Below are 22647 nucleotides of genomic sequence, written 5' to 3' on the forward strand. Positions count from 1 at the left end.
GAGACTGGTACCCGTATGTTGGAAATGCATTTTGGTATTTTGAAATATCTGCAACAAACATGTAATTAGCTCCATTCGGGTAATTTGTTTCTGTCTTGTCTTCATTTACAGATCCTGCGGTTGGTTAAATATGAGAAATTATAATTTTAATAATAAATGTAAATCTTGTATCCACTATAAAAATGCTATTTATACTTTGAACTCACTATTCAAAGGCTGGTATTGAAAACTAGGCAGCTCATATTAATCTGAAATGTAGGCTGCGTTATTGTCACAGTCTGCGCATCTCTTTTGGTTATAAAAAAAAAAATATGTGTCCTGGTTAATGTTTTTATACATTTTTAAACCTCTCTCCGTTGAAATCATTATTCACTGAAATAACTTTAAAATACTTTAAAAAACATGTATATAGCAGTAATTTACAGATTTTAAACAGATAAAACATTAATAAAACACCAATTTAACACAAACCTGCATTATGAAGATAAAATTGTTGCCTCAAATAAACTTTTTTAGCCAGTTCTACACAATTCTGCAATACATAAAATTATTCACACATTGTCATTGGATTCTATCTATACTTTTTTAGATGTAACACATGCCATTATTTAAAATGAACACATATAAAACACATTTCTTCATAACCAGTTGTTAAGTAGTATTTAGATGGGGAAAAAAAAGTCTATAAAATTTTGGAACAATGTATAAGACATAAAAAATAAAATAGAAAATAATGATTAAAAATTAAACATATAATGTTCAATAAAAATGTGCACATCACACCTATAAGGCATCATGTAATAATTACTGCCAGAGCACAAGTCAAAATAGAACCAAAAACCAAATGAAAATGCTGCCATCTTGTGGCTTATACCCAGAACTCAAGTCAAAATAGAAGCAGATGAAAATGCTATCATCTTGTGGATTAAAATTAGAACAATAGTCAAAATAGAAGCAGATCCAGATGCTGCCATCTTTTGGATTAAAACCAGAACAACAATCAAAATATAACAGAACAAAAATACAAAACACGAATCAACATATAACAGAACAATACATTTTTATTATACACACTTGCATTCCAAAAGCATGTAACATTTAAACAAAATAGTAAGACCAAACATATAATTGCAACATGCTATAATCAACATGCATACACACGAACAGCACACACTACAAAAGTATGTAACATTTAAACAATATAGTAAATATATATGCAAAAGTAGGTAACATCATTTAAACAAAATAGTAAGACCAAACATGTCATTAAAACATGCTATAATCAACATGCATGCACACTAACATAACACACTACAAAATTATGTAACATTTAAACAAAATAGTAAATATATATGCAAAAGTATGTAATAACATTTAAACAAAATAGTAAGATCAAGCATATCATTCCAGCATGCTATAAGCAGCACACCCAAGCAAAGATCAGAATAATGAAATTCAAAAGTATGAAGCAACATGTAAACAAATTAATAAGACCAAGCATATCATTGCAACATGCTATAATCAACATGCATACACACTAACATCACACACCACTATTTTTTATTATATATATATATATATATATATAAAAAGCAAAATCCATACAAATAATAATATAATGATAGTAATAATAGTAGAATTCAAATGATAGTGCTGATGCTATTTATAAAATGAAATGTCAGAATTACCATTTTCTCAGCTAGCAATTTCAGCACCCTTCACAGACAGCGACCCAGAGAGTTTGTAGTTTATATGTCCAAACAGTGTTGAGCCACAACCTATATAGCAATAATTTTGATGACTCAGCTGCCATATGGAATGACACAGCAAGCCCTGTGCTATGCCACAGCCCACATTTGTCATTGTACAATTAAACTATTTTTCTTAAAATTAACATAACATCTCCCCAGCTGTGCAGTCTTTTTATTTTTTATTTTTTATCAACTTATTAGAAATGATATGCTCTAAATGTTAAATATAAACAAGCTATGGCGATAATTTTTGTGTGTGAATATAATGCAAATTGTGAATTTAACAAACATAAGTTATTTGCCTAGACATGTCTGGACATGTATATATGTATATATTATTTATTAACTGAGTATATGACATGCCTGACCATGCATATATTAAAAAAATAATTAAAAATAGATATAAAAAATATATACTCTGGTTCACACACATAATATATTCAACAAGTAGTGAACAACTATATATAGACCACTAGATGGCACCACAAGCCCATAAATCAGGCATGTCCAAACTGCGGCCCTCCAGCTATTGAAAAACTACACATTCCAGCATGCCCTGACACAGTTTAGCATTCTCTGACAGCAAAACTGTCAGGGCATGCTGGGATATGTAGTTTCACAACAACTGGAGGGCCACAGTTTGGACATGCCTGCCATAAATGCATTAAAATGTATTATAGTTTTTTCTTTCTTATCTATTAACACAAATGCTGGCGGGGGGGTTTGTGTAGCCTATCTTATCTACAACATCAACTTCTATGTGAGAGAAACACTATCCACCCAACAATGATTTGGTGAATGTTAGAAAAATAACCAACTTATTTTATACCGCCAAGTTACAAATAGCTGACCCAATTGATTTCTACATATAATATTATTAACACCAAATGCAAATGCCGCATGTTGCATTTATCACCGTGTAAAACCGAATATTATTATTATTATTATTATTATTATTATTAACAACATCACATTGACGAAAAATTATAAATTTTTATCAAGTGTTTTATAAGTAAATAGATTACAGCTAAGATGCATAAATAACAACTAAGCACACTGAATACTGGAGCTGATTATCAAAGCCAGCCAAGCATGTCATAATATTATTTAATATGTGTAAATATCTAAGTATTAATTTTTCACAAAGGCACTGGGGAGGTGATTTCTCCTAGCTCTTATCTTAAACAACAGGTCTTGATCTCCCCCATCACCAATGACTTGTTAAAAAGAAAAAAAAGTCATTTTAAAACACAAAATGTTGACCAATAAATACTGTGTAATGCAGCTGCTTGGCTGTTAGAGAAAAAGTAATACGCTTTAAATAAAATAAAAAGCTTGCAAGAGAGAATTTTATCAAAATGCCGTACTGTGTACTTTAAAATTCATGAAAAAGAAGATGCAGATGCAATGAGCTGTGCAGAAATATTTTTTTTCAAGAACACAATCTTTTATTATTTTTATCAAGTGTTTTATAAGTAAATATATTACAGCTAAGATGCATAAACAACAACTAAGCACACTAAATACTGGAGCTTATTATCAAAGCCAGCCAAGACTGTGTCAAATTATTTAATATGTGTAAATATCTAAGTATTAATTTTGCACAAAGTCACTGGGGAGGTGATTCCGACTAGCTCTTATCTTAAACAACAGGTCTCACTCAACCCCATTACCAATGACTTGTTAAAAAAAAAGTCATTTTAAAACACAACATGCTGAACAAAAATACTGTGTACTGCAGCTGCTTGGCTGTCAGAGAAAATGTAATATGCTTTAAATAAAAAAAAAAAAAAAAAAAAAAATTTTGCAAGAGAGAATTTTATCAAAATGGCGTGCTATTTTTCTGAATAGCAGTGCTGCGTGACATACTGTGGCTTTTTTTCAAACCTATGTGTCTTATCTGACAAAACACGTCTTGTAAGAGACTTTTGTGATCGCCCTATGACTAATGAAAAAATTGATATCAAATTATATCAACTTATGCAATTTATATTCAATTTATATTAAAAATGGGCGTAAAACCGGGAGTGCCGGGGTGTGTGTTATGGGCGGCATTGTGGACATGTTGGAGGCGGGATGTGGGCAGAGATTGGTGGGGACTAGGCATGGTCACCTGTCACTTTTCGTTTGACAGAAAAGTGTTCTCTTACTACTATAATGCCCAGATGAAGTTATGTTATTAAGTTTAAATAACAACTAAATTTCATGCTTTTTCTAAAATTCACTTTCTATTAATGTTGTATCCTTGGATATTTCTATCAGCTAGGAATTTATCTTAACCATTTTTAAACTTATTGACTGAGTTGACCATTACTACCCTCTCTGGCAGAGAATTCCAAAATGTTACTGTCCTTACTGTAAATAACCCTTTTCTTCTGTTTATGAAATTTTCTCTCCTCTAACCTCAGTCGGTGCCCACATGTCCTGTGTAGAGACTTTTTGATAAACAAATTGCCTGACAGATTCTTGTATTGTCTCTTAATATATTTGTAAATATTCATAATGACCCTTCTCAGCCACCTCTTTTTGAGTGTAAACAGATCTAACCTAGTAAGCTTTTCCTCATGGTCCAGGACCTCTAACCCTTTGATCAGTTTGGTGGCTTGCCTCTGAACTTTTTCAAGTTTCAAGATATATTTTTTATAATGTGGTGCCCAGAACTATACACAATATTAAAGGTGTGGCCATTCCAATGATTTCAACTACCTTTTCCCTTACATTTTCCCCTTTTAATCTACAGACTGCCCAATTGTTCTTATACCCAAAGTGCATAACTTTAAATTTTTCTATATTGAACCTCATTCTCCATTTGTTTGCCCAAACCTCCTGTTTAAATAAATCATTCTGTAGAGTCTCAACATCCTTGTCTGAATTACTCTACACAGTTTAGTATCATCTGCAAAAATTGACACTGTGCTTTCCAAACCCACTACTAGGTCATTAATAAATATGTTAAACAGTAGTGGCCTGAGTACAGACCCTTGCAATTTTCCGCTGAATGCTGTGGCCCAGTCAGAAAACATCCCATTAACCACCACTCGCTGTTCACGATTATACAGCTATTTACTTACCCAAGTACAGATAGTGTTTTCTAAACCAAGTTATCTTAATTTGTATGCTATCCCTTATTATAATTTACAGTATTTTCCCCACTATAGATGTCACCAGTCTATAGTTACCAGGATGAGTTTTAAATCCCTTATTAAATATTGGGACTACCTCTGCAATATTCCAGTCCTTTAGTATCATTCCTGATGTAATTGAATAATAGAAAATCAAAAAATAAAGGCCTTGCTAGTTCTGAATTGAGCTCCATGAGAACCCTTGGGTGAAGTCAATCTGGACCAGAATATTTGTTTATCTTAATTTTACTTAGTCTCTCCTGGATTCATTCCTCATTTAACCAAGTACATAGCAAAGGGATGTTATTGTAGCTTACGCTGTGCACTTCTCCCACCAACAGGTCCTCTCTAGTGAAAACTGATGAAAAAAAAGTTTAATAAATGTGATTTATCTTTGTCATCATTAGTCAAGACACCTGAATAATCCTTTAATGGTCCTATATTCTACTTTTTAGCCTTTCACCACATACTTACAAAACTTTTTAGTTTTATTTTATTCACCTTGGTGATGTGTTTTTAGTTTTCTATTTTAGCTGCTCTGATTTCTTTGTTGCATTTTTTGTTACATTCCTTGTAGTATTGGAATGACCCTGCCTTCCCATTGTATTTATATGCTTTGAAAGCATGCCTCATTTTATCTATTTGTTCCTTAGCCTTCTTGTTTAGCCACATTGGTTTGAATTTAATACTCCTGAATTTGCTGCCCTTGGGAATTAACATATTAGTGTACTTATCGAGCAAAATTTAAAAGCATCCCACATTTCAGCCGTATTCTAAGCATGAAACAAAATTTCCCAATAAAATGTCCTTTAATGCTCATTTCAGCATGTTGAAATTCGATTTTCTAAAGATAAAAGTCTTAGTTGGATCCTTGTAGTGTTGTTTATGAAAACTAATAACGAATGTGACAATATTATGATTGCTCTTAACCAAGGTCTCCTCTTATTTAGTGTTGGATACAATCTCCAAATTATTCATTAATACTAGGTCCAGTATAGTTCTAAATCTAGTTGGTTACTCGATAACTTGAGACAAGAAGTGCTCTCTTAGCATGTTTAAGAATCTGTCACTCCTAGCTATGTTTCCGGATTTGGTGTTCCAATTTATGTCTTGGTAATTAAAATCCCGAGTGATTAGCACCTCCCCCAATCCTGCATCTTTTTCAATTTGCCGCAAAAGTTGTAATTCATCACTCACACTAATATCTGGTGGTTTGTAGCATGTCTCTATTTGTGGCTTTTCTGCGTCTTTCCCCCCACTTGAAATCTCAACCCATAATAACTCCACGTTATCTCCAGTTTCCTCATATTGCATCCAGGAGGTTGGCAAACATTGCTTCTTGATTGTTATATACTGTATGATTTGTTGTCTCAGAGTAGAATCAACAAGAATACAGTGGGATTATTGTGGATTGGCTGGCAAACTCAAAAAATTCATTGTAATTTGACACTACAGCTTTGTCCTGTAAAACACATTTCCAGACTGTCCTCTTCAAGGTGCCTCCAACATTATCATGGGAATGGTAATCTGTGGTGAGCAAAGTGGAACGAGCCACCAAGTGAGCCTCAGAGCCGGACATGTGACAAACGAAGTGAGCCTGCAAGAAGATGCAGTATTGCGCCCAAAGCATGGCAAGAAAAGGAAGGCTGCAAGGGAGTGCATTTGTATGGATGGTGGTCACATAGTATGCATTATACAACAATTGGCCCCCCAAAAAACCAAAAGTTGATTATTTTCTGTCAATCATTTTTGTGTCGACCATTGTCCTATTTACCTTTTTACCCTGACAACCTTTAATGTTCAGAACAAATCTAATAATCTGAAGCAATTTACTTTAATCCAGGGGTTCCATGATCTTAACTTGAACCTAAAATATTACCCTACTATATATTTGTCAAGACGTACTGGGTGATGACTCATTCCTTTTAAGCCCCTCAACTAATTGTCACACTGATACTGCAGCATGGACCCAAACACACAGTCTACAGCAGAGCAGTGTAATCCTAGGATCTGATTAGTGAGAAACACATGCAGCTCACATCACAGCGCCAATACCTTATACACACAGCATCTGTTAAATGCAACAAAAGCATATGTTTCATGCATGAGGTCCTCTGTCTATTACTTGCTCTGTCTTTGCAACAAAAAATATGAAAGCACAATGAAATTTCCAAAGGGGTCCCCATCCCTTACTTTCAAATGATCATCATCTTACCAATGCTTCAGCTTTTGTATACAGGTATTTTAAAATGTCAGAATTTCATAATAAAAAAATGAACTACAATTTTCTGGTGCCCGTGGAATTTTCACACTCATTGTGCTTTATCACTAGAAGGTTTCTAAAAGAGGACAAAGTATTAGATAACATTTATTTAGCGTATGATATGGACTTACCTTAAATACCCATGTACCATTAGGTACCATTTATACGATAAGCTGTTTTAGTTAATGGCAATGGGCATTGAGGTATTGGTTAGATGTCCAGAATCAACATTTACCATAAAGTATCTAAAAATTGCACATCTTACACAGCAAAGGAAGACATTGTTTTGTAACTAACATTAAAAGTTAGTTATAGTGATGTTCGCCTCATTATTCAGCTTCAGACACTGATTGCTATTGTACGTGAACACATGCGTGAACCAACCACCATATACTAATAGTAACACAACCCTAGTGATACTTTGTGGAAAAATCAAACAATAAATTTCATCCCTTGTCAACATTTTCTTCTTTAGAATTATGTTAACTTTACAGAATGTTCTCTCTACATAATAATGTAGATACCAACATTATATTTATTATTAATGTTGCTCCATCTATGACCTAATTTGTGGGATGAAGGAAATGCATATTGAAGAAATGTAATTTATTACTAAAAGTGTCCTCTTTTTGTGAAATGGACCAGCGCAAAGACATTGCCAGTCTTACTGATAAACTCGATGATTTAGAAAATCACAGTAGGAGAAAAAAAAACCTACAGGTGTTGGGCATCCAGGAGTTGATAAAGGTCCATGAACTGCTTGATGTCCACCTAAACTGGTTTCCAGAACAACTACCTGGGATATAAAAGGGATACCATTAGCTATCAAAAGAGCAAAGAGTTGGACCTGATCAGAAGAACACCTTTTTGGCATCCATGTCCATGTTGCTACTGAACTTAGAAAGTCTGCTCTAATCTGTAAGCAATTTTTTAATAACAAGGTAAAGTTTTCCCTGTTATACCCATCTTGTCTATGGGTTTTTTGATGATGTGAAGCCACACTTTTTTGTAGATCCAACCGCAGCTCAATATTCTCATTCTGATACTTGACTTTCAATGTCTTAATGCCATTTGCCTTTATGTATATAAATGTGGGCCACACTGTGATTACATTAAGCATACTATGCATACTGTACATGCACTATGTTATCTTTGTACTTTTTCTTTGTTATTTTTGTTACCTGTACAACCATTTGCTTGTGTTTTATCTTCCATACTGGGTTCTGGGCTGCACTCTATTATAGGTTACTCTCTCCTTGCTCACTGGGATAAAGAGAGGCCATGTTTTAACGTAAAATGTTTCTTGTCATTGATTCTGTCCACAGCATAGGTTTATATTATGGACCATTCTCCTCAGCAATCGGCTACGGGGGATACTCCATTTCTTTCCTTTAACATAGTCTCTTGGAATGTGGAGGGACTCAATAGTACTGTAAAACATAAAAAGGTGATCTCACATCGTAGCTGTATGTTCCCTGTATGTCATGTTTTTTCAGGAAATACCAATAACCCTAGAAATTCTTTTAAAGCTCCTTGGACAGGCAATTGTATTTACATCCCGTAATGGAACACAACTAGAGGTGTTTCTATAGTGTTCCATGGAAATCTGCTATATACTATTCAATGATTTTTTTTTAGAACCGGAAGGGCGGTTCATCCTGCTTGATGTGAATATTGATGATACCGATTATACATTCCTCCATTTATAATTTCTCAACACTACTAACAAAATTTATTTGCAGTATTATTGTAGAAAATTATGTCTTGGGGTGGTTCATACCTCATACTAGGTGGAGACTTCAATATGGTTATCTATCCATCCATAGACAGGTCTGTGGTGAGTACCCATAAAAGTGGCCTTTACATTGATCTTCTCCTTTCCTTCTGTTCTCAACTAGATCTCATAGACCCTTGGTGTATACATCACCTGTTACAAAAAGACTATTCCTTTTATTCACACCCACCCTCTACCCACTCTCTTATTGATTATCTGTTTGTGTCCAGATGCCTCTTTCTCAAACTTACTTACACTTCCATTAAAAATATTATTATCTCTGACCGTGCATCTATGCTTATGAACAGCCATTTAACTTTACCACAATGCTTTTCTAGAAGTTGATGCTTCCCTGCATATCTCAGACATAGCAAAGATTTTCTTTTACCCCTTAAGCAGACATGGCATAACTATGTCACTGACAATCTAGAACAAGACATGAACTCTCTTATTCTAGGGAAGCCTTTTTTTGGGGAGCCTCTAAAGCTGTCCTTAGTGACTATATCATGTCATATGTCCACTTGAAATGGAAAAAAAATCCTCTCAACTGTAAGAACTGAGTAATGCACTCACTCTAGCTTACCAAACTTATAAATGCCATAACATCCCCACCCACAAGGAAGCATACATTTCTGCAAAAAGCATTTATATTACCTTTCTTGGAACATGTCTATACTAAATACAATTATCAAAGACATGAGTATCATAGGTTGGGAGACAAGAAGACTTTTGGTGAATCTTGTTAAGGGACCTCAGACTAGGACATGGGTGGCTGCTATCAATAGCTCAGGTTCCATAATTTCTATTCAGACTACTATCTGTGTAGAATTTATGCATTTCAATAAATCCTTATACACTGCTGGTTCTGATGATAAGGTTGTGGGTTCTTCCTCTTTAGAAGAGGCTTGCCTACCAGAACTCTCAAAGGAAGAGATGGATCTTCTTGATGACCCTATCACTGATATCGAGGAAATTGACACTATTAAGTCATTATCGAATTGAAAAAGCCCTGGCCCTGATGGCTTTGGAATGGAATTCTACAAGATGCTTAGTAGTGAGCTGAACCCCACCTTGATGAAGCTTTATAATCACATTCTTACCTCAGGGAAAACCCCAATTAGATTTAACAAGGCCAAAATTATTGTGCTAGCGAAGCTGAGCAAAGACCCATTCCCAGTGGGTTCTTACTGCCCTATCTCCATTCTTAATCAGGACTTCTAAATCCTCATTAAATTAATGGCCCATCATCTACAACTATGTCTGTCCCATTTGATCTTGCCTGCACAACTTGGCTTCATCAAGAACAGATAGTCTGTACAGGGAATTTGTGAGGCTATTGCTTCAATAACATATACTTGCCTATCAGGCCAAAGACAATATCCGCATTAGTTTAGATATGGAAAAATCTACTGATAAAATAGCACAAACAGCTAATTAGAACCGTAATAGAACATACTGTGCATCTCTGTACATTATGTTCTATTAGGGTACTAATTAGCTGTTCATGCTAATTAGTACTCTAATAGAAAATACTGTACAGAGATACAAAGGATGGTGATTTGGCATCCAGGAACTTAGGGAGGAGCTCTTTTTATCTCTCTCCATTATACATGGAAAGATTAAACTTGCCGCTGTACGTTACAAGCTGTTCGTGCTAATTAGTACACTAATAGAGCATACTGTACAGAGAAAGAAAGGACGGTGATTTGGCATCCAGGATTTTAGGGAGGAGCATTTATCTCTCTCCGTTATACTTAGAAAGATTACAATGGAGAGAGACATAAATGCTCCTCCCTAAGTTCCTGGATGCCAAATCACCATCCTTAGTATCTCTGTACAGTATGTTCTATTAGTGTACTAATTAGCACGAACAGCTTGTAATGTACAGCAGCAAGATTAATTTTTCTATGTATAACGGAGAGAGATAAAAGCTCCTCCTTAAGTTCCTGGATGCCAAACCACAGTCCTCAGTATCTCTAATTAGCTGTTCGTGCTAATTAGTACTCTACTAGAAAATACTGTACAGAGATACTAAGGACGGTGATTTGGCATCCAGGAACTTAGGGAGGAGCTTTTCTCTCTCTCCATTATACTTAGAAAGATTAAACTTGCCACTGTACAAGCTGTTTGTGATAATTAGTACACTAATAGAACATACTGTACAGAGATACTAAGGACGGCGATTTGGCATCCAGGAACTTAAGGGGAGCTTTTATCTCTCTCTGTTATACTTAGAAAGATTACAATGGAGATTGATAAATGCTCCTCCCTAAGTTCCTGGATGCCAAATCGCCGTCCATAGTTTGTTTACAGGTGCTCATTACCGCTGTGTATTTTAGATAGCGAATGAGTTGCTATCTAAAATACACAAATTTACCCCGATTTGTGTGAAACCTGTGTGCACCCTTCCATTGAATGTTTTACAATGGATTACACAGAAAAATATAATAATAATAATAATAAAGTGAATGTCAAGGGAACACAAAAAAAAAAAAAAAAGGATTGTCACTTTGGGAATCAAACCCGGGACTCTCAGCATGGCAGGCTTCTTCGCTAGCCCACGACACTGCGTGGAAGATTCACAGGTTCATGTGTAAAAGTACTACAAAGAGCGATTCCTTCCCATTGGTGTTCGTTTATTCCGTTAGGGGAGTCGGATACTCATTTAGTGCACTGTACATACTGTAAAGTCAATGAGCTACATCATTCCTTTCACACATAAGTTACGTATGCATACATAAGTGTTTTAACATGTTTATTTGTGTCTGTATAAACTATACACACAGTGATTTGGCATCCATGAACATAGGGAGGAATAAAAGCTCCTCCCTATTATACTTAATACTATGGGATTTGGACACTCACATATGCCTAACATCAATAGACCATACTGTATCTGTAACACGTTTGTTTGCATCTGTATATGCTGTACTGTTTGCATCTGTACTGTATATACTGTTATATACTGTATGAAATACTGTAGCATAATGTAGCGTAATGAGACACACTAGTAAGTAGTTCTTACGCTGTAGTTCAGTATTGTATTTTAATGGAGATCACACGCATGCGCATTGGTGATTTTAAAAAGCGACATCTGGTGGATGATCTTAGGTATTACACTCAAAGGTAACGTTAAATGCTCTGTGCGCCTCCCTTCGACTAAGCACACCTCCTTGTGCCCAGGCACGCTGCATATGTCTGATCGCGACTAACTCCTCAGTCAGCCAAGAAAACGGAGGACCCCTCTGTGCCACTTAACTTGTTGGGCATTGTAATTTAATAAAATGTCCAGAATCCCAAAACTTTTATATGTTTTACAGATGACTCCTCTTCTGGATACTAATACCCCTTTTCCACTAGCGTAGCACGAGTCGCAGCCATGTTGCCTGACATGGCTGCGACCCGTGCTACAGCCCCCTGCAGACAGTGCTCACCAACCCTGCAATTGCCGGGTTGGTGACCCGCTAGTGACGCGGCAGGGGCGGCGCTGGGAGGTCACATGATCTCCCAGCGCTGCCCTCCCTATGCACTGTGAACGGGAGCCGTGTCGCCTCGACACGGCTCCCGTTCACACTAGACAGCTAGCCGGGTTGAACACGTGTTCAACCCGGCTAGCTACCAGGGTAGGATTCCCGGATCACTTGATCCGGGAATTTGCCGGGGGACCCGTTTCCACTAGGGAAAAACACAGGTAAATGCACGCCCCCGCGCATTTACCCGTGTTTAAAAAAGCTAGTGGAAAAGGGGTATAAATCGGAACTTTCCTCCCTTAATGCTACTGTTTCTGTATTAATTTGGAACAGAAAATGACAGAACTTAAAAAAATATGTCACAAATGGTACATGGGGAAAGAGTCAATCTGCCTAATATCAAACAATATAACCTTTGCCATGGATTGGCTCAGTGATACTAATCTCTACAAGGATTTAGCACTAGAATCTAAACTATGTGCCCCTTCCTTTCTTAATTAGTTACTGCATGCGAATCCCTATACCCCAAGATCTTCTATATACAATAATTACTTTTAACCTTGACTGTACAGGCCTGGAAAGAATCTGGGAGATCCTTGTACCTTTAACATTACTACTCTTTATCCTTGACTTTGGTTTGTAATTTAGACTTTCAGAATGGCACAGGCTTGACGCTCTTTATGGCCTGGCACTCCTCTGGTATTCTAACGCTATGTGACTAATTAAATTACTGAAATACCCAGATTACTTTGATAAAGCCATGGAAAAAAAATGGACTTCAGGCCCAACACAGGTTCACTTATCTTCAAGCGTTTCATTATTTACAATCTGTTCTTTCTAGACTACAAAATGGACATCTCAGATTGTTTATCTCTCCCCTAAGATCCATTTAAAAACCTTCCAACTAACCTTAAAACTTATTCCACCTAGTTCATATCAGGAGATTACCTATACATTTTTTCAAAGGACACACTTTTCACCTTAAAAACACTGTTTGTTGGGTATCTCTGAGGGGATGGGATGCACAAAATGTTTACATGATGAAGCAGACATTCTACATTGCTTCTGGGGCTGTCATCATGATCAGCAGTTCTGGAATGATATATGCCATTATGTCACCATGACTCTAGGTATACCATTCCGATGCATAGTATGTTGAGCACTTTTCAGCTATTTGGCTGATCAACCTGAAATTACCTAGACTGACAAGAAACTCGTTCTTTAATCAGTGGTGGGCAGGAAGGCTGTGCTGCAGCAGTGGATCTATGATTTGGCACCTACTGTTGCTTTGGCAACTTTTAGGCTTCATATCCTATTTACTATGGATTGTTTGGAGGAATCTTTATACAAGGAGGCTTTAACCCTGCTCTCCTTCAATACTGAGATAAATATATACAGACCCTGCACTCCCAAACCAAACTAGTGATCCAGAGCTGCATTGAATCCACTACTTGGTACTCTTATCAACTTCTAGATAACAACAACCCTATCTCTTTACGAACACTTTTACCTTTTCCCTCATTCCCATACCTATTACTTGATGGATGGATACCCTATGGATGGTTTGCCGACCCTTGGACTCTGGTATGCTATTATTTGTTTTATTACTTTTAACATTTAGCCATGTATGTATGTATGTATGTATATATGTAAACAGGTGTCTGCTCAGTGCCAAATTCTATATTAATCAAATTGTTTTATGGATTTGTCCCTAGCTAGAGTTACTTACATTGTCTATGTTTCTCTTTAAAAATAACAAAACCCAAAATCTCTTTGTTAGTACAATTCTCATTAATGTTCATTTTTGTGACTTATAGGAGGGTAGCCTCTACACATTTTATGTCCTAAATTGTATGTGATCCAATGTCTCATTGTTTGAGGTAGATCTGCCACCTTTTCTTTATGAATATGCACTTGACTTGTTAAATTTCAATAAAATACATACTAGAAACCGAAACAATGCATAAAATAAATATAAAAAACAAATGAAATTAGGTAGTAGATGCTTATCTTTCAAAGTGAGCTATAATCAGAAAATGCCCAATGCGTTTTGTCCTCTGGACTTCATCAAGGGGTAATATAGGAGTGGGACAGGGCTCTTATACCTACCTTAATTAGGAAGTGATTGATGACCTCACTTCCTGTTTGTAAAACATGTGTATTATGGACATTAAAAAATAAGTTGACACAATGTTAGATAGATAAAGGAGACCACTAGTAAGTAAAACTCCTGGAGGAGCTGTTCAAAATAAATACACATACCATAAAAAGTAACAGAAGTTGATAATAGACTTTGTGTCCTGGTTGCGGAGGTCGCTACTTCTGCCTCTCTGCCGGTGTCCGAATTGTTAAACTATGCATGTGTGGAGTCTAGAGGGTAACTTCTGGGTTTGGGATCCTGTGGAGTGCAGGTGGAATGCAGCCACACTTCAGGTTATGTCAATTCCCATTTCCTCCATTCAGTGTTGCTACGGAGGCCAGTTTAGAGGAGATCACATGGACGGTCAGTCTTTAAAAAGTGTGGGAAAGCCTGGCAGCCATTTTTGAAAGGATTCTGCGTTCTAGTTACTTCTTATTACGGGCATTATATATTGGCTGCCTGTTGCACACCCTTAAAAGAGGAAAACATAGTTAAAACTACAACCTGGGGGCATATGGACAACCCCAGATACAGCTGCACCAATATCCACACACTAACAACTGTGAGACAAAGTGCAGCACTATCTATATAAACCGAAGTACCCAACATCCATAGGTACCGCTACATATACCTCAATTCTCCATTCTCTTCTTTTCCCTCTACACTATCTACTGCTCTTTTTTCCTTATTACAAATCCACCATCACATGCACACACTCCTCAACTTTTCATTCCACAGTCAATGGGAATTTGTCTTGTTGAATTTTCACAATTCAACAGGACAGGTGCAACCCTAAACCAAGGACAGTGTTTGCCACAAAGACTGAAGAAGGGAGAAGATAAAATCATAGAAAGAAAGAAAACAAAATTCCTTAGAGACAGATAGGGTATAAAATCACAAAGGCCCTCAAATAAAATCAACACCACTATTAAGAAACACAAAACCAGAGAAGCAAGTAGAAACATTATTAAACTCAACACCACACCCACCACCATTACTAAATACAAACATCCAGTAAAACCCTCACATAGCAACAATATATGAAAACACAAAGGAAACCGGCCCCACTAGAGTAGATTCAGACACAGGATCAGATACAACTGATGAATCATGCATGATAGAACCGTGTTCATCATTTTCAATACACAGTATAGATATACTAGAATTTGAAGATACAGGAAGACAGTTACTAGAAAAAGGCTATGTGACATCCATGAGAGGCAATCAAATTGAAAACACACACACAAATACAGGGACAGAGTCAATGACAGAAAGAGGCAGTATCAGCCCAAACAAAGTACAGAAACATATGACAAACACATGGGATTTACATTTTTTAGAGTTAGAGGTAGGAATAATATCCTGCCAAACTCAACCCATCAAAACACAATCAAACAAAAGAAAAGAAAACTAGTAGAACAAGAAGAGGTTGCTGGGGAGGGCAAAAAAAAGAAAACCAGTCTCACCACAGGAGAAATACAACAACACAATGGCATCTTCCACCTCATTACCACCGAACTAAAAGACACACATATAGCAGTACTCTAGAAGTGGTTTCAATTTGCCCCTACACACACGCTCAACAAGTTTGAAACATATCTGGAAATACAATCTTTCAAATAACAAAATACAATTCTTGCTCAAACAACAAACAGACAATTTCAAACACACGGAAATGAAACCCCCATCTTCTTTCTACCCCCTCAATGCAAAAGGACATATCAACAATTTCAAACACTTAGTAACCAGGGATATAGAGAACATGGAGACCAAACACACTAATCATCATAATCAGAGAGAGAGAGGCATTATTGGAATGAAGAGAAAATAGAAACATCACAAGTAAAACTGAATGATAAGGGTGGGGATATAGTCATATTAGACAAAGAAAAATACATTTCTGAATCAAAAAGACCCCTGGGAGATAGTTATACATACATAGCAATGAAAGGAGATCCCACCACACAGTACAAAGATGAGCTGCTAACACTCCTGTAACAAGGTCTATCATTAGGAATCCTCAATAAAAAGTATTATGACTACCTTAATCCTCTACACTCTGTCATACCCGTATTCTATTATCTCCTGAAGGTCCACAAAAACATACAGATAGAGCCATGCTAATCGTGGCTCTGTCTGAGACTAAGTATGCCCCGCCGGGCACACCGCTGGGAACGAATGGAACGCGTGTGCGCTGTAGATGTGCACGCACCCCATTCACCTTGAATGGTAGCGTCTGTGTATGCTCGGCAGCAGGCTAAGGTGCAGGTGAGCCTAGGAACGCCGCTTGCCCCCGCCTATGATGTAGCCGTGCTCAATGAGCGAGGCTCCATCTGTACAGAACCGAAGAGGAAGGTCAATCATCTCTGGGACTGATTCACTAACCTCCAACTTATCCAGATATATTGACCAATACCTTTAGGAACACTTTTATATATGTGAGGAAAGGGTAGGGTCAGGGAGAGGAAAAAGGAAAACCTTAAGCACAGGTGGTAAGATATTGTGATTATAACGACCAATAAATTGATAAACCACAGTAATTCTTTTTCTATGGTATATTACCTTTAGGAACACATCAGTTCACAGAAGTCTTACCTAAGGGACACAACACATTTGTTACAGGCCCTAAAAAACAGATTGAGAGAGATACATGTGGTTGGTGATGAGCAAAGTCATCTCCTTGCACACAGTCAAACACACAAAGGGGAATAGAGAGTGCCATAAACTTCTTAGAACAAGATGAGACAATACAGCCAGCACAGACACTATTTATCTTAACTGTGATACAATTCATACTTGAACACAACTGCACCTGGTTCGACAACCAATACTATATACAACAAACAGACACAGCCATGGGGACCAGCTTGGCTCCAAGCTATGCCAACCTGTATATGAGTAAGTGGGAGGAAGACCACATTTGGCTTAGGAACGAATCTGGCCCTATGGAAAAGGTACATTGACAATATCTTCTTCATTTGGAAGAGGAAAAAACAAGAACTACAGAATTTCATTACATACATGAATTCCATTGATTCAACCCTAAAAGTCATCACCAAATATAGCAAAGAGAGAGTGGAGTTCCTCGATCTTGACATACCAATAAAGGACAATAAAATCACAACTAGAACTTTTCACAAGTAGGTAGACATGAATAGTTGCATCCTATCCACCAGCAGCCACCACCCTAAATGGCTGAATAGCATCTCTCAGTTAATTTTCTAGAATCAGGCGCAACTGCACCACACTAGAAGACGATCAACAACAAGGAGAGGGTTTGAAACAAAAATGTAAAGAGAAGAAATATGATACTCACACTATAGATCAAGTGTTTGAAAAATTTAAAACAGATAGAGGCCAACTACTCACATACAAAAAGAAACCTGACACCAAATGCGCTCAAAATAATGAAATATACTTTGTGACCCAATATAACAATTCCATAGGCAGATCAAACAAATAGTCAACAAACACTGGCACATATTGATGGAGCCATGATCATCTGAGGTGTCTCCATTGCAAGCGAGCACTCCTACCATGACTAGGTGATCCATCCACCTAGTTACGATGGGAGAGCAAAGAGACGCTCCCATTCAGAGAGTGTCTGTCCGTCATGGGCGGTCGGGGACGCAATAGGGGTGATGAAGCGTGGCTCCATCTGTATTACTGCAGGGTTATACCTTGTCAGGAATATTACCCCCCCAAACCAAAAATAGTTTACAAGAAAGCACCAGATTTGAAGACACAACTAGTAAGGAATGACATACCACCAACAAGAAACATCCCAGCCACAATAGATAACACTAAGAAAGCACAAGGATTTCACCACCATGGAGGTTGTAAAGGCTGTACGACTACCAAAGTAACATATAGAATAATACTCTCAGACATTACTTCACACTCCACAGGACAAAGTTTTAACATCAAACAGGAACTCACATGTCACACAAAAGGTGTGACATACGTGAGCTCATGCCCCTGCAGTACACAATATGTAGGGAGGACAATATGACCACTAAAAATCAGGATCACAGAGCATTTTAGAAACATCAGAATAGGTTACGAACAACATAGCACTTGCCTGCACTATAAGGAAATGCACCAACAGGACCCATCCTCACTGTCATTTGTAGCAATCAGGCAGATACCACAAAACTAGAGGAGAGTAGACTATCTAAAGAAAATAAACAAGGAAGAGTTAAAATGGATCTATACCCTCAAAACACTAACACCCCAAGGACACAACACAGACTTTACCCACTCAGTCAGATGTTTTTTATTACATTACATCATGAAAAACATCCATGAGCATATTTTGATGCTGGCAATCAGCACAACTGAATCAATCTACACCTATTATGAGTAATATAATGGCCAATCGAGTAATCCAGCCAACTATATACAAATAACCAATATTTATTATGAGCAACATTAATCGATCTATACAAAGAACAATTCATTAAATTTAGCACCACTGACCAATCACACCCAATAAGATACACACCTAAATATTGTAAGTTATACACCACTATCTCATATAACAAACTCTTTTTCTGGCAACACCGCCATTTATAACAAATAATTTTCCAACAACAGTAAACCATCTAAACAGCACACCACCATTACGTGAAAAAAAGTTTTACAACAGTAAACCATTTTAGATGGTACTTCCTTTTTTGCTTCCTTTTTGCTTTTCCTCTCTGAACCTCATTATAACATCACTACAAAATTCCCACACCCCATATATGTCTACTGAAATCAGCAAACAAAATGTTTCCATTCTCATATCATTCTTATTCCCACTGGCATACCCAAGATCACATATGATCCTCCTCTGACATATCTGTCAACTGACAAACAAAAAAAACAAAATAAAAGTTCAACACATAGATGTATAGTATCACGCTTTATTATCACTCTTGATTGAGAGATTACAGTTACCAACTCATCCAATCAGGAGAAAGAAGGGTGGATCTTCTGCCCCTCTGCCCCACTTTAAGCTTTATCAAACACGGCACTTCACTATTTGAACATCCTTGACAAAGGCCACAGAGCCAAAATGCATTGGAGTCCACACCATTGTAGCACAATGCTTCCTGGCTGTGCGTTATCTCATCCAATAACAGACTCGCCATCTCCACACACTCTACGGAAGGGGAAATCCCATGCACCGCAAGATCGCTGGCCACCCACGTGACCAGGAACCAGAAAGTCCGGGCTGCGGAAGGCAAACACTCTGGTGTCCATGTTTAAATACTCAGGAACAATAGTACAATGAGATGGTTGTTAGAACTGACAACCAACGGGATAAAGGAGAGGGCGCAGTGACTAATGTCTCACCAAATAAGACGTGCACTGCACACAGGCGACAAGGGGATAACAGCATGCTCTAGGAACTGGTAAGTGTATAACACCAGCGAGACGCCACAAAAGTGTGATACAACATACCATCCTATCAGGGACATTTTAACAGAGGAGGGGACCAGTGTGCACCTCCATGTGGGCCCTCTCTGTACATTGCTGTAGACTGTGGTTCTGTGCCGGAGTCTACTGCGCATGCACAGTTCTCTGGAAAATTGCGCCTGCAATGTTCTGGAGACCAAAATCAGTAATGCGCATACGCGGTGGCCATTTTGGTGATTTTCACCGCAACTGCAGCATTTGACCCTGGACTCCGGGAAGGTAAGAAATAAAAATGGGTATAAAAATGGGTGCAGTGTGTGTGGTGTGGGCCCCTCCTGGACCCAGAGGCTCTTGAGTACAGCACACATTGCATCCATTATAGAAAGGCCTATGAATCCTATTGACTAACAAAAGATTACAATAAGACAATTTCTGAATGACTATTATGAACACATGCATATGAATTAATATGGATTAACCAACTGTAGACCTTCCTCCCAATTAATATCTATAGGGGGAGCATAAATTTTGGGATTATGCATTTTATACCAAAAGGAGTTCCTAAAGAACTTCCTGAAACCCTACCCTAAGTGAGGTCCCCCAAATTAAAGTGGGAGTATACCAATCCGGAGGGTATACTGAAGGTAGCTAACTTTGGGATCAACCTAACAGATCATTGTGACTCCTCATTCATATCCTGTAAGTCTCATTAACATCAGACTGTTAACATTATTCTACTCTCACACCTCTACAAACCCCTCTCCTCCATTCCTATCCATCCTACATTCCCCATCTCTTCCACACCAATATTTCAAACCAGGCTACATGCTGTCCCCCTCTACTATTTCCTTCAAAGCTGCAATGTATCATCACCTTCTAAACAAACCATTAAATTATCCCACTACCGCAAAAGTGCCCCAAATGCTCTGAGACCCACATGTACTGTATGAAAGAGGTTAAGCGATAAAGAAATCTGATGCTCTGTTCATGTTCTCTCTTATTATGTATTATAATGGATTCTAGCTGCGTGTAAGGCAATGGAATAAAGCTGTAAGGAGATGAGTGGTCCAGAAAGAGGTACCCAATGGGCACCTGTGCCCACCACTGCCATATAAAATGCACCTGAAAGATTAAAAAGGTATCTGATTGAAAGTACAGAATAAAATAATGCCCAATCTCTATGGCCTTTGAGGAACCCTTCAATAAAACAATTAAAGCCTCCCTGAATGAAAAATTCCCAACTTTTGAATTATCCATATAAAACTATGTTTTATTTCTCATAAAATGGCATAGTTAGTCCTAGATCCAAATGAACCTTATTGTGTTTGTATATTTCAGTGACCAGTGCCAGGACAAAGACATAACGTTGAAGACGGCAATAACAAGCATCATGAAATGTGACATTGACAAAGAGAATCTGACAGACCCGGAGGTGCTCCCACCAGCAGACTGTGTCATCAGTGTAGCTTTGTTGGAGTTCATCAGCAAAGACCAAGATGATTATATAAGGAATCTCAGAAAATTTGTGAAGCTGCTAAAACCTGAAGGATACCTGATATTGATGGGGCTTTTAAATACAACTTATGCGATGGTTGGGCAGGACAAAGTACACGTGTTCAAATATGATGAGAACTTTGCAAGAAAAGTTCTCTCTGATGAAGGGTTTGTTATTGATCACTGTGCAGTCCACAAAAGAACAACAGTGAGTGACTTTATTGACTATGATGCAATTATATTTGTCATAGCTCACAGAGAGTGATAAGGGCCTGATTCTGAGTTGCATGCTGTGTCGGGTGCAGTGGAGTGTTTTATTTTTACTGCATATGCTTCTAAATTGCACCTTGCATGCATCCCGATAGTGCTCGTTTAGAGTCGAAGTAGCAATTTTTGACACACGCACGTAGAAGTATACTGAAAATATATTGGGTATTCCTGGGTGGTGAATGGTTAATGTCAGGGAGGTGGATATTCAATGGGGCCTAGAGGTGTAGGGAGCCTGGACACAGGTTATAAATTTCCATACCAATTTCCTAGATTTGTCTGCTAAGCAATTGGGTCTGATCCATTGCCCAGCCTGAACTGTGACTGTTTGTAGTAGAGGGCACTATAATATGGCACAGTGCACATGATTCAGATGTGGTATCGCTCTTTAGTAATGCAGCAGGAGGCAGATGCCTCCTGCTGCAGTAGTGATCTGACCTGCATTCTAAGACTCAGCCATCTAATTACTCACTCATCATCAGGCAGCTTGCTGCACCCATGTTACTGTGCAAGCTGCCAATTGCAGAGGTCAGGAAATGTCCAGCTTGTGCTGGAGGTCCCTGGCCTACATTTTTAGAAATATTGCTGTCACCCAACCCTACCCACCACTGAGATGGCAGCAGACTGTCAATCACTGATAGTCTGCTGCCATCCTGCGACCTTCATTGCAGGCTCCATTTGTGCATGAGCAGAATGGATCCTGTGCATGTGCAAAGTACAGATAATCAGTAGTTTGCATATGATGTGGCACCTCCAACCAATGTGATACCTACTCCTAGTGAGAACATTTCCTGTTTATTTAGAATACTGCCTTTATATACATTTAATGGAGCCAGAGCATCATTTGTGAGAGTGGGACTATAACTACAGAGATAGTGCATGGTGAATGGAACTCTCATCCGCACACTGACTACACAGATGTCACATGCAGCTCCAATTAGAGTCTGGCTCGTGCTGGCTAGA

The 22647-nt window shown here is 37.8% G+C and overlaps 1 protein-coding gene across 1 annotated transcript in view; it reads left to right on the plus strand.

Moving 5' to 3' along the window:
* LOC134965352 (nicotinamide N-methyltransferase-like) overlaps positions 1–21682 on the plus strand; it is a 47327-nt gene extending 25645 nt beyond the window's left edge. The window contains exon 3 of the mRNA XM_063941821.1: positions 21262–21682. Within this exon, the coding sequence (XP_063797891.1) occupies positions 21262–21682 (421 nt within the window). The remainder of the gene's footprint in view (positions 1–21261) is intronic.
* Positions 21683–22647: the final 965 nt, after the last annotated feature.

This window comes from Pseudophryne corroboree, chromosome 10 (assembly GCF_028390025.1).
Source record: "Pseudophryne corroboree isolate aPseCor3 chromosome 10, aPseCor3.hap2, whole genome shotgun sequence".
Taxonomy (NCBI): domain Eukaryota; kingdom Metazoa; phylum Chordata; class Amphibia; order Anura; family Myobatrachidae; genus Pseudophryne; species Pseudophryne corroboree.